The sequence below is a fragment of the Bos indicus x Bos taurus genome, chromosome 21 (assembly GCF_003369695.1).
Source record: "Bos indicus x Bos taurus breed Angus x Brahman F1 hybrid chromosome 21, Bos_hybrid_MaternalHap_v2.0, whole genome shotgun sequence".
NCBI lineage: Eukaryota > Metazoa > Chordata > Mammalia > Artiodactyla > Bovidae > Bos > Bos indicus x Bos taurus.
The window spans coordinates 47,457,346-47,472,041 of record NC_040096.1 but is presented as its reverse complement, the minus strand read 5'-3'; the positions used below and the strand labels follow the sequence as shown (position 1 = coordinate 47,472,041).

The window sequence follows — 14,696 nt, the reverse complement described above, 5'->3', positions numbered from 1 at the left end:
ATAGGAAGTTTACAGTTAAACAAAAGAACCTCAACCTTTCATAAACTCTAAATTATTCCTATAACAGTCTAATTAGAGAGTCATGATAATCAGTAAGAATATTGCTGAAGTAAATGTCCATGGGCTCAAGTTTCAATTGATTTCCTATACCATGCAAATTCTGACTGACAACCTTGCACTCTAAGTGGAAAGACTCATGCACGAAATGTCACATTTCTTGATTTATCCCTAAATCAGTCAATATAACATCTTTTCCTTCTGAACCTAGAGTCATTTACCTTGTTCAATGGGAAGAAGCAAAACTTTGACCCCAAATGATAAAACTAATTAATGATCAGCTTATCAGAAAATCCTAAAGTATTTGCTTTTTTCTCTAAGTCTTATTTTTTACACAGTGCCACCTTTAATATGGTATAAAAAAATACACCAATAATAACAGATTGAAAAAAGATATCATGATCTCAAAAGCTGGAATGTTCATATGCACGCATGTCTATATTGGCATGCTACAAAAGTCATTTTACCTTGAATCCTTTTTATTTTTTCCTAGTTTTGGATAGAAGCAAAAGAGACAAAAAAGCATTAAAAATTCAGGGAGTAAGGGAAAGCAGAGAGATAAGACAAACATTATACAGAAAGATGCAAAGTAGATCAGAAGTGAAAATATGGTTAAGAGAAAAGAGAAGGAAAGAATTTCCAGATTACAGGAATCAAGAAATGAGGAATTAAAAAAGAAATGTTGGAGAAGGAAATGGAAATGGCAACCCAATCCAGTGTTCTTGCCTAGGAAATTCCATGGACAGAGGAGTCTGCCATGCTACAGTTCATGGGGTCACAAAGAGTCAGACACAACTGAGCAACAGAGCATATACGCTATTATGAGACCAAAGGAAAGAGAAAGTTCAAATTGAGAATAACTATCATATCTCAATGATATGGGATAAATTATATGGGATACTTTGCTACACAAAGTAGAGCACTATCTCTCAAATCAAGGAAAAAGGTCGTTGTTTAGAGAAATAAAGATGTAAAACCCTTTTTAAAAAAGAGATGTAAAATAATTCATATATTTTCTTCTTATACACAATGCTTCTAAATATGCCTTTCAGTCAAGCAAAGCTCCGTTATAAATTGGTTCTATCTTAACAAAGATTTAGTCTAAAATGCACTATTGAGGTTCAGAGTTCATAGACCTCAGCTAACTAGAAAGGAACCTCCACAGCACCATAAAACTGTACTGGCATGCTATTTGTTGCTGCTGTTGTTCTTACTTCTTATGTATTTGTCCTGATCCCCTTACCTGAAACCCTAGAGTGTAATAAAGCAGGAGCTGTCTATAAACTTTTCCTAGGAACTAACAATTCTTTATCACTTGAAATTATTTTAAATATTTATGTAATTATTTACTTGATGCTGATCTTAACTGAGACCATAATGCTGTGTTCCCAGCAACTAGCAGTGTACCTGACACTTAGCACATATTCAATAAGTATTTATTGAATGGATTAAGTAACTAAAAGAGAAGGCTTAGGATAGGACTGTTTTCCTTTACTCCCTTCCCCATTCTTCCCTCAATATGAACTCTACCTAGAACAAAATGAAAAAGGTTGTACCTCAAAGAAGCCTAATTTTCATGTATTGTAATAAAAACTATAACAAAACATATATACAAGTGAAAATAGACAACAGAGGCTAAAAAATTTAAAGAAGGTTCAATTTAGATCCATCTTTTAAAGAGACAAAATGAACTGACTATCTCCTAGTCCATAAAGCAAGTCATATTTCCAAGGGAAAAAAAGAGATAGAATGAACAAAACTAAGAGACCAATCTAAGGGGAATTCTGAGGAAGAAGTTCTGGTTTGGATATGTGGGAGAGTGCTTATGCCAATGATTGGCAGAGGGAATTAAGGAGAATCAGGTTTTAAAAATAAATTAATAATTCCATTTTTGGATATGATGAGTTTGAGTTGCCTGAAGAGATCTGAGGTATCTACTACATGTGACTTACTATGACTCCTTAGGCAGGTAGGCGATCACTCTTAAGTTTGCTCACCTATAAAGCTTGAATATCACCTACCTCAATGAGTTGTGACGCTACATAAAAAATTGATTTGTAATCTTTGTCAGGCAAATTTCATTTCAAAAAACATTCAAATCTATTTATAAGCAAAATTCATGATTAAAATTGGTGATCTCCTGGAGGACGAAACAGCAACCCTCTCCAGTATTCTTGCCTGGAAAATTTCACAAACAGAGGAGTCTGGTGGGCTACAGTCCCTGGGGTCGCTGAGTTGGACATGATCGAGCACGCACAGCAGAGCACATATGTGTATGTATAACAGATTCATTCTGCTGTACACCTGAAACTAACACAACATTGTAAATCAACAATGCACAAATAAAAATGATATAAAAAACTGATGATCAATCTACATAAAAGATTTATGGTCATAAATTATATGTGAAGTGTAATACTATGAATGGTTGATAAGTTGAAGCTAATAATACTTACAAATCCCTAAAGAAGAGTTCTAAAGGTATTAATAGCTGCATTATTGAAATAAGAAAAAAGGTATCTATTTGAAGAGTATGTTTAAACACATTCAGCCCCAACAACTGTTTTTGTAGATAAAATCAAACTGATTCTGCAAGGTATATGGAAAGGCAAATGTACCAGAATAGTCAAAATAATTCTATAGTAAAAGAGCAAGGTTTAGAAGGATGCCATCTGATTTCAAGATTTAGCAATCAAGAGTGTGTGGTACTGGCAATGACAGTGACAGACTCACAGATCAATGGAACAGAAAAGAAAGTCCTGAAATTAACCCACATGAATACAGTCGATTGATTTTTGGCACAGGTGCAGAGGAAATTAGTGGAGAAATGATAGGCTTTTCACAAATGGTGCTGGAATAAATAAATGTCCTGATGTATAACTATATGTACCATGTACCACCTTACACAAAAATCAATTAAAAATGAATTACAGACCTACATGTAAAACATGAAATTTATAAATTCTAGAAGAAAACACAGGAGAAAATTTGGTGTGACCTAACATGTGGCACTGAGTTTTAGATTCAATACCAAAAGTACAAAACATAAAAGAAAAACCAATAAGTTGGATTTTATCAAAATTTAAACTTATATTCTGCTAAACACATTGTTGAGAGACCAAAAATATGGACTGCAAGAAAATATTTGAAAACCACCTATCTGAAAAAGGACTCACATACAGAATGCATGAAGAACACTTAAAATTAACAAAAGAAAACAATACAACTTCAAAAACTGGTCAAATATCTGAACAGACACTTTACCAAAGAAGATACACAGCTGGTAAATAAACATTTACCAACTCAGTATCATCTGTTATTAGAGAATGGCTAAATGTCCAAAATAGGAAACCTAACCAAACAAACAGGACAATTACAAATGCTGGCAAGGATGGTAAGCAATGAGAATTCTGATTCATTGCTGGGTGGGCACATCCCTTTCATAAAACATTTTATATGTTTTATAATGCTAGAAAGTAAGAAAATGTTCAAAAACCAAAAGGATGAGAACAAGCCAAAGGCATACAGGAATCACCTGAGAGAGTTTCCAATGTCAAAACTGGAACACCCCAAGAAACAGAATAACACAGAATTTGATTACAAGTCAAAGTATTAAATGAATGTCAATGAGTCCATACTGACATAACTAAACACATAAATGAGGGATAAAAATCTCCTATATTGAAGAATCACAAATAATTTATATAGATATTCTCCACTAAGAAAGGCAAAGTGAATTAACCAGGACTTCCCTGGTGGTTCAGTGGTTAAGAATCTGCCTTCCAATGCAGGGCTGGATCCCTGGTCATGGCACTAAGACCCCACATGCTGCGGGGCAACTAAGCCCATGCACCACAACCAGAGACACCTGCACACCACAACAAGACCCAGCACAACCAAAAAAACTCAACCTCCTAGCCCACACTCTCCAGCCCCACCATTGAGTACAGGCTGCACTTTAGTGATCTGCTTCAAAGAGTTAAAAGAGGAATAAAAGTATAAAAGAGGATAAAAGAGTATAAAAGAGGAATGTGGGTAACTTTACAGTGAAGAAACACGGCAAGCACTACCTTGACTGGGAGACCAAAATTAACATCCCCGGCTGAAAGTCACGTTGACAGAATATAATCTTGAAATGATGTGATTAAACATGGCATTTCACTCTGTACTATCTGTCCCATAAAACCATTACATCAGTCTAATCATGAGAAAAACTTCAGAAAAACTGAAATTGAGGAACATTCTATAAAATACCTGACCAGTACTCCAAAAAACTGTCACATCATCAAAAACAAGGAAAGTCTGAGACAATGTCACAGACCAGAGTAGGCAATGGAGACACAGTAACTAAATGCCTATGGAATCCTGGATAGGATCATGGAAAATAAAAAGGACATTAGAGAAAGTAGTGAAATCTGAATAAAGTATGAAGTGAAGTGAAGTCGCTCAGTCGTATCCGACTCTTTGTGACTCCATGGACTGTAGCCTACCAAGCTTCTCCGTCCATGGGATTTTCCAGGCAAGGGTACTGGAGTGGGTTGCCATTTCCTTCTCCAGGGGCTCTTCCTGACCCAGGAATTGAACCCGGGTCTCCTGCATTGCAGGCAAACGCTTCACCCTCTGAGCCACCAGGGAAGCCCGTATGGCCTATAGTAAATAGTTCTATAACAATGTTGATTTCTCTCCTGTGACATATATATCATAGTAATACAAAAGGTAGCAATAAAAGAAACTGGGTGAGCGTTATATAAACTTTGCATTATCTTCACAACTTTTCTATAAATCTGAAAGTATTCTAAAATGAAAAGTTTATTATAAAAAAAGTCCAAGTAAAGACAGTGGCAATGGCACCCCACTCCAGTACTCTTGTCTGGAAAATTCCATGGATGGAGGAGCCTGGTGGGCTGCAGTCCATAAAGTCGATAAGAGTCGGACATGACTGAGCAACTTCACTTTCACTTTTCATTTTCATGCATTGGAGAAGGAAATGGCAACCCACTCCAGTGTTCTTGCCTGGAGAATCCCAGGGATGGGGGAGCCTGGTGGGCTGCTGTCTATGAGGTCGCACAGAGTTGGACACGACTGAAGCGACTTAGCAGCAACAAAGACAGTGGAGTGAAATCTGAACACAAATCCATCTACCCCATCACATACCACTTGAACAGAAGATAAAAACTAATCAAACTGTAGAGGAAGCAGGACATCATGTAGTAATTTTTTAAAGTAAGGACAAGGTGGAGGGTGGAAAAATGATTTTGAACTGGTTCAACTAACTTATCTTTTTACACATGAAAATAGGTATTGAGAAAAGACAGTGACCTTACCAAATCCTAGGAATTTTTCACTAATACCACACAGCTTAGAAATAACCTTAGAGACCAATGGGTTGAGTAGACAGCCCAAAGAAAAGTTAAGAAATCTTTCTGTATTACTAAGAATCTTTATAGATGAAGCAAAAATCACCAGGGCTGGCCATTTTGTTTGCCTGTTTCTTTTTACTACACTGGTGTAACAAATAAAAGCCCCAAAGTACTACTCCATGGAATCAGGATATTCACAAGAAGAGACAGAGTTACCCCTCAGTGCAGCGCAAGACACCAAACAAAACTCCACAGCAGGGGACAGGATCTCAAACAAAATGTAGAAAGGTGGCCCAGAAGCAACACCTAGCCAAGAGTCAGAGGGGAAGGCAAACAGGTGTCAAATAATATGAAATATTTATCAAGGAAAATTCATTTGCACCATATCAAAACAGATAAAAGTTCTTGACGATTTAAGTATGAGCAAGATAAAAGAGAAATGACAAGTCAACTATGAATTTACCACAAACACATGACCAAGTATCATGCAGATGAGATAAAGATCACAATATAACAGACAACACTGACCAAGAAGGAAGTTGACCCATTAATGGTTGGCATTCTAGAAAAGCATAAAAACATGAATTCAATAAAACAAATTTCAAAGAGAAGATGCCAAAACAAAAGAGCAGATGAAGAGGAAAACTGAAAACTAAAGGACAGACCTGAAACTGATATAATTTTAAAAAGAAAGAAAAGAAAGCCTGAGGAAACATTGAGAATAAATAAACAGACAAATATTTAATAAATGAAGTAGAAAGAACAGGCGATGGGATTGTAAAACTAGAAGTACTAACATATAGGAAAGGCTTGAGACTGTCACAATGAATGCACAGGAAAAAAACAGAAATTAAAATAATTATTGAATTCATAATAGATGAGAACCAAAGTGCCTATAATAATAACCAAAGTCTCTAAAATAGAAAACCACAAAGCTAATGCTGCTGCTGCTGCTAAGTCACTTCAGTCGTGTCCGACTCTGTGCGACCCCATAGACGGCAGCCCACCAGGCTCTGCCATCCCTGGGATTCTCCAGGCAAGAACACTGGAGTGGGTTGCCATTTCCTTCTCCAATGCATGAAAGTGAAAAGTGAAAGGGAAGTCACTCAGTCGTGTCTGACTTCGCGACCGCATGGACTGAAGCCTACCAGGCTCCTCTGTCCATGGGATTTTCCAGGCAAGAGTACTGGAGTGGGTTGCCATTGCCTTCTCCAATAAAGCTAATACAATACTGTAAAATAATTAGCCTCCAATTAAAATGAATAAATTTATATTAAAAAATTAAAAAAAAAGAAAACCGAAAATAAAATAAAATTAAAAAATCTAAAATTTCCCTGAAATAAAGGAAGAATCAAATAATCTTAAGAAAAGGCATGCTGTGATTCTAAAAATATTATTACATAATAATCAACACAAACATCCTGATTAAGTTGTTCTACTTCAAGAATAAAGGAAAATCCTTCTGGTATCCAGGCAGGAAAAAATAAACTACCTTTAAGTGAGGAAAAAAGGAATATGATTGACACTAGACTTCTTTTCAGACAAACTTGATGTCAGAAAAGTCAGTAACATTTTTTACAATGTTTAGAATGAAAAATACTTGAGCAAAGAATTTTATTCATAACCACTTTGAATATAAGGATAATAAACAGCCAGTCTGGAGCATATTAAAGTTTAGAATAAAGTATTTATAAACCCCTCCTTAAAAGACTATTTGAAAATGAAATCTGGTTACCCAGGAATTTCCCACAATAAAGAACTCAGGTGGTGGAGTTTCCTTGCTGTGGGTGGGGTTGTATCGGTCAAGGTTTCTTGGTTAGGGAAGTTTGTGTCGGTGTTCTGGTGGGTGGAGCTGGATTTCTTCTCTCTGGAGTGCAATGAAGTGTCTAGTAACGAGTTATGAGATGTCAATGGATTTGGAGTAACTTTGGGCAGCCTGTATATTGAAGCTCAGGGTTGTGTTCCTGTGTTGCTGGAGAATTTGCGTGGTATGCCTTGCTCTGGAACTTGTTGGCCTTTGGGTGGTGCTTGGTTTCAGTGCAGGTACGTTTGATGAGCTCCTATTGCTTAATGTTCCCTAGAGTCAGGTGTTCTATGACGTTCTCAGGATAAAAGCGAAAATAAACAAATGGGATCTAATTAAAATTAAAAGCTTCTGCACAACAAAAGAAACTATCAGCAAGGTGAAAAGACAGCCTTCAGAATGGGAGAAAATAATAGCAAATGAAGCAATTGATAAACAACTAATCTCAAAAATATACAAGCAACTCCTACACCTCAATTCCAGAAAAATAAATGACCCAATCAAAAAATGGGCCAAAGAACTAAATAGACATTTCTCCAAAGAAGACATACAGATGGCTAACAAACACATGAAAAGATGCTCAACACCACTCATTATCAGAGAAATGCAAATCAAAACCACAATGAGGTACCATTTCCTGCCAATGGCTACGATCCAAGTCTACAAGCAATAAATGCTGGAGAGGATGTGGAGTAAAGGGAACCCTCTTACACTGTTGGTGCGAATGCAAACTAGTACAGCCACTATGGAGAACAGTGTGGAGATTCCTTAAAAAACTGGACGTAGAACTGCCATACGACCCATCAATCCCACTGCTGGGCATACACACCGAGGAAACCAGAATTGAAAGAGACATGTGTATCCCAATGTTCATCGCAGCACTGTTTATAATAGCCAGGACATGGAAGCAACCTAGATGCCTATCAGCAGATGAATGGTATATATACAAATGGAGTATTACTCAGCCATTAAAAAGAATACATTTGCATCAGTTCTAATGAGGTGGATGAAACTGGAGCCTATTATACAGAGTGAAGTAAGCCAGAAAGAAAAACACCAATACAGTATGCTAACACATATATATGGAATTTAAAAAGATGGTAACGACAACCCTGTATGAGAGACAGCAAAAGAGACACAGATGTATAGAACTGTCTTTTGGACTCTGTGGAGTGGGGGGGGGATGATTTGGGAGAATGGCATTAAAACATGTATAGTATCATATAAGAAATGAATCGCCAGTCCAGGTTCGATGCAGGATACAGGAGGCTTGGGGCTGGTGCACTGGGATGACCTGGAGGGATGGTATGGGGAGGGAGGTGGGAGGGGGGTTCAGGATGGGGAACACATGTACACCTGTGGAGGATGCATGTTGATGTATGGCAAAACCAACACAATATTGTAAAGTAAAAAAAAATAATAATAATAATAAAAATAAATAAAGAGAAAAATAAATAAAATAAAAAAAGAACTCAGGTGTAAAAATGCCACATATGATAAAAGTTCCAGCAATGATTCTTAATTCTTTAAACTAGAAAATTAAGGTTAAACCCAGAGAAGCACTTTGGCTATTGTATCCAATGTAACTTTATAAAATTTTGGAAAGTAGAATTCATAAAGAAAAAGAAAAAAAGGAGTTTAAAATTATTATTTCATAGCTGAGTCAAATAATATTGTTTAACTAAAACACTACATAAGAAATATTTATGAGAACGTTTTTCAGTCTCTTTTTTTAAATTTAAAAGGATCCTTAGGGAATTGATATATCTTAGTGAGAGAAAATGGGGCTTCCGTGGTGTCTCAGATGGTAAAGAATCTGCCTGCAATGCAGAAGACCTGGGTTCAATCTCTGGGAGAAAATAGTGCCTCAGGTTCAAAATTTTCTTCAGTTTCACAACTGATTATTATTCTTAAATTCAAGTAATATTTATACAGAACCGCTACAAGTACTTTTCAATACTTATTAAATCATTTAGTCCTCATAACAACCAATATAAAAACAGCCACTACTTCCACATTTTGTAGTTTCAGAAACCGAATAGTTTGTCCATGGTTGTACAGCTAGGAAGCAGAGTGAAAATTCAAAGGCAGGTAACTGGGTGTGGAATCTATGCTCCTCACCTTGATAATATAATGCCTCTCATGTAAAACAGAAAGTAGAAAATAACTAATTTTTATCAAATTAATTCTATTGGGCTTCCCTGGTTGCTCAGTGGTAAAGAATCTGCCTGTGATGCAGGAGACACAGGGGATACAGGTTCAATTCCTGGGTCAGGAAGATCTTCTGAAGAAGGAAATGGTAACCCACTCCAGTATTCTTGCATGGAGAATTACACAGACAGCAAGCCAGACGGGCTACAATCCATAGGGCTGCAAAGAGTTGGATACAACTTTAGCAACTTAGCATGTTGCAAGCATCTATTCAATTATCAACCATCTATCCTTCCAGACAGTAGTTTATATAAGCAAAGAAAAATGTTTGGAATAATGTTTCCCTATTGATAAAGATAGTTTTTTGGGAGTAGGCAGTGTAGAATTTACCTAATATTTTTTCCTTTATTTGACAGTGAATTTAATGTTTATAACGAGTCTATCTACTTTTTGAATGAGCCTTCAAAAAACATAAACAAAAAATAATATAAACAAAAACCAAATCATGCTATCTAGTCACAACCTGAGCACTGCAATATTAATTATTTAATGCTTGCTGTCAAATAAACCACCACTTTTTTTGTACCTTTTTGGCTTTTTCGTCCACACCATGTGGCTTGTGGGATCTTAGATCACCAACCAGGGATCAAACCATGTGCCTCCTGCAGTGGAAGCATAGAGTCCTATCCACCAGACTGCTAGGGAACTTCCCCATGTTTTAATTAGTATTTGACTGTGATCCCTCAGAGAGTCTAGAACAACGCTGGGCAAAAGAAACATTCAATAAATATACGGAGGGATCAACATAAAATACTAGATTATTATAGTCTATAGATGCTCTAGGGCCTTTCTACCCAAAGTGGACTTCTTAGATTAGCATCATTTGCATGATCTGGGAGCTTGGCAAAGTTGCAGAATCTCAGGCCCTGCTCCAGACCTATCTATCAAGAATCTGCATTTTAACAATATTCCCCCATGATTGTAGTGCACATTAAAATTGAAGTACTTCTTTCCAGTGCACTGTTTCTCTAAAAAAGTGAAAGTTAGTTGCTAGGTCGTGTCTGACTCTTTGTGACCCTATGGACTATGGCCTGACAGGCTCCTCTGTCCATAGGATTCTCCAGGCAAGAATACTGGAATGGGTAGCCATTCCCTTCTCCAGGGGATCTTCCTGACCCAAGTTTCTCTAAGTGTGGTCCAGTATTTATCTATATCAGAATCACCTGGATTGCCTGCTAAAAATGTAGATTCTCAGGCTCTACCCTATTTCAGGTGTCATTAAGTTTAAGACTCAGAACTGAAAGAAGTAAAAAGTACTGGAGACTATAAATGAGCACAATAAGCAGAAAGCAGTAAAAAAAAAACCCCAGAGAGCTGAAATAAATCAAGAAGGAGATAATAAGAAGGAGAGGAAGAAAAGAGGAGTCACAAAAGAAAGCAGAGTAAGGGCATCAACAACAGCACTGTGAAGAAATACAGTCACTTTACTGAATGTTTCCCTTTCTTCATCCCTCTCTGCTTTTCGTTTAGTGACTGAAAGCTACTAGCATGACAAAAGTCCTAGAGAAAGACCGGGGATATGGAATTTACCACTGTAATTATAACATTTTTGAACATGTAACCATCACATAATTCATGCACTTTATAAATGCTCCTGATGTCATATGTGGTTTTACAAGCATACGTACAATTTTAGAGACATTTCCATATGCTTGGCTCGTGCAATTGCTTCATCTCTCTCCTCATTGGCTAACTGCAGTCGAGACATAATAGCTTCATCACGTTCTTTCTGTGCAAGATACACCTCTTCAACCAGAGCTACCAAAATACATAATTCAAAATTAGAGAATACAGAAGTAAAAGCATACTTTTAGCAAAAATAAAAAAAAATTCTTTTATTCAACTGAATTAGCGTCAATTAACCACTTGAGAAAACATTCTTTTAAAGCTACTGCAAAAGTGAGATACCATTTCATACGCATAAAATAAAAAATTAAAACATTAAATAATAAAAAATATTGAGCTTGTGAAATAACGGAAACACTCAACTATATTGCAGATAGGCGTATATATTTCTATAACCATCTGAAGAGCAATTTGGCAATGCTGAAGCTGTTCCTTGTTTATAACCTGGCTAATCTCCTCTTTGGTATGAAGCACATGAAAAATTCTTGCACATGAACGCAAGGAAAGAAGTATAAAAATGTTTAGGAAGCATGTATAAAAATGTTTATCTCAACATTATATAATAACAAAAACTTACAAATAACCTAATGTAGAATAATTGGAGCAGGAATAAATTTCTATGCATTAAAAGTGGAATACAATGCAGCATTTAAAATGAATGGGTTTAAAATGAGGGTTGCCATTTCCTTCTCCATACAATGAATTAACTATAGACAAATGGACAAATCTCAAAAATGAAAATCTGAAAAATACAAGAAGTTGCAAAATAAAGCAAATCTAACTATTGTGGATAGACACAATTAGTAAAAATATTCAAACGAACATGAAAATGATAAACACCAAGTTCAGGACAGTAGTTACCTCAGTAAGATGATAAAAGAAGAGGAAAGAGGTGAGGACATGGGTACACACTAGTTTCGCACGGCACATCTCCAGAGGCACCATTTATATTGATTACGATACAAATGACTTCATTTAAATTTCTGCAGCACTATCGAAGGAGCTCATATGTTATCTGAAATTGTCATTTCTCAAGCTGAATTTCTACTTGAAATCTTACATAACTTAAAATATCACTGCAATTTTAGAAAGGGGCTCAAATACTTATCACTGAAGCACATTTATTTATACTGTCAAACCACAAAATAAACTTAGGAAAGACATTTGAAACATTCCTTTAGGTCACAGAATATTGAGTTTTGTACCAAGATTTGTCATAGATTAATATACTTTTAACCAAGATAGTTACTTTTATATTACTTAAAATATAAGGGGTAAAAAAGAAACCCTGAGAAAAAAATCAACTATATCTTTTCTATAATAGAGTGTAAAATGGAACATGCAATGGTAAAACAAAAGGCACAACCATTTCTAAGAAGCTGAGCCTGAGGCAAGATAAATATTCAATAAATTAATTAATTCATCAAATATTTATATAGTTCCTGTGGCAGTCATCAATCCAGTTTTAAGGAATATGAATATAGTGGTCCTAGAAGTCCTTATCACCCTGCAGTATACATTCCACTACAGGAAAACAGACAATAGTGAGAAAAACAGACCAAAAATTAGATAGGTAGGTATGGAGACATATTGCTTTAAAGGAAAATATATAGAAAAGAGAGTGATGTGGTACATGTGGATTAGAGCAGACTATTTTAGAAAGAGTGGTCAGAAAAGAAGTGACATTTCAGTACATTCAAATAAAGGAAGAAAACCATATTTATATTTGAAAGTAGATGAAGTTGAAGAAGAACTGCGACTAAGGCCCTAGAATATTGGTGAAACAACATCAATATGACTGGAGCACAGTGAGAGAGGGTGAGAGTTCTTGGGGATCACACTGTAAGTCATAGCAGGGAATTCAGATCTGTTACAAAGCATCGGACATGACTTAGAGACTAAACAACAAAATATGACGGTAGCAATGGAGGTTTACGAGCAAGGAAATGACAGACTCACATATATGTTTAAAAAGGAATTCTGGCTTCTGGGTGAGAAATTGTTCATAGGTGGGGCAACGTGGAAGCAGATTCCAGTAAAGAGACATAGGAGTGATCTATGAAAGAATTCACATCAATCACCCACAAGAATAACCCTTTCCCTGAAACTTAAAGCTCAGTTCAGTTCAGTTCAGTCGCTCAGTCGTGTCCGACTCTTTGTGACCCCATGAATCGCAGCACGCCAGGCCTCCCTGTCCATCACCAACTCCTGGAACTTAAAGCTACCCAGAAGTAAATATGCCACCCTAGAGAAATGACTTCTAGAAAAATAGGCACAAATTGATCAGATCTGTGTTTTAGAGGGAAAACCCAGAGATTAGCATTCAGAGTATCTGAAACAGCAATCAGAGAAAAGCTGTTGGATTGTACATGCCCCTTAATCCAACATTAGATTTTATGAGTCCAGGTGAGAAATAATGAAATCCCGAAATAAGGCAAGGGCAACAGAAAAGAGAAAGAAAACTGATTCAATTCATAACAAAAACTTAAGCACGTATCAAATTTTCAAGGAGAGAAAAATAGGACAGGTGACTTCACTAAGGTACCCCTCCATCTATCAAAAGATAATCTTCATAAAACTCTGAGGAAAACCGGTTACTCTTCTTCCTGCTGCCACATCGATTCCAAGGGGGACGGGGAGTCTTAGTCCAACATTTAAGGAAAACTGGAGTCTAGTTCTAGCCTACCTTCCTGCATCCTCTACCATTATATTTCTTCTAGGTCAGTAGTTCACAAAATATAGGATGTGAAATACATTTTTAATAGTTATATGTCATTTTAATGTATGTTATAAAAATATAACTAGCACATTAAACCTATACCTTATCCTTTATATGTGAAATCTAAAAAAAAATGCAATTTAATTCAATTAAGAATTTCCAATCTTCAAAGATGCTGATAAGGAAAAAAAAAGAGAGAAGCCACAGACTGGAAGAAAATAACTGCAAAGTATGTATATGATAAAAGACTTGCATCTAGAATGTAATTTTAAAAACTGTCAAAGTTCAATAACAAGGAAAAGAAACAAAATTAGGAAAAAAAACTTGAAGACTTTTTATCAGATATACTGATGGTAATAAGCACAAGAAAAGGTGTTCAACATGTTCAGTCATTAGAGAAAATTCAGCTACTCCATTCAAAAGTATTTACCCCCCCAAAAATTAAAGATTATGTCCACGCAAAGACTTAAACACAAATATTCACGGCATCTTTATTTATAATAGTAAAAACTCAGAAACACCTCAGACTTCTAGTAACAGATGAATGGATAAGCAAACTACATAACAAATTGTGCTAGAACAACTGGATATCCACATGCATAAAATTAAATGCTTTTAAACAACAGTTTAGATAAAGTTAAGAAATTCTTGCTATAAACATAGCTTTTGGAAGATCTACTACTTTTGAGTATAATTTTCATATAGTTTTTAAGTCTATATCATTTCTGTTAACTGCTTGTTTGTGGCCATACTATTCTGCTTGTATGCATCAATTCATCACGCTATTTTGAAAAAAACTTTTGCCTATAATATAGTACACAATAGTGAATTTTATTTCCCCCTGTTAGTTGTATATAATTTCTGGTTAGCTGTATACAATCTCCAATTAGTTGTATACAATCCTAGAAAGGGATTAGAG

At 35.9% G+C, this 14,696-nt stretch overlaps 1 protein-coding gene across 6 annotated transcripts in view; it reads right to left on the bottom strand.

Annotated features, from left to right (window-relative positions):
• Positions 1 to 14,696, bottom strand: part of MIPOL1 (mirror-image polydactyly 1) — a 313,865-nt gene that overhangs the window by 202,454 nt on the left and 96,715 nt on the right. For all 6 annotated transcript variants that reach the window (XM_027520983.1, XM_027520985.1, XM_027520989.1 and 3 more), the window contains one exon: positions 11,061 to 11,190. In XM_027520983.1, the coding sequence (XP_027376784.1) occupies positions 11,061 to 11,190 (130 nt within the window). The remainder of the gene's footprint in view (positions 1 to 11,060; positions 11,191 to 14,696) is intronic.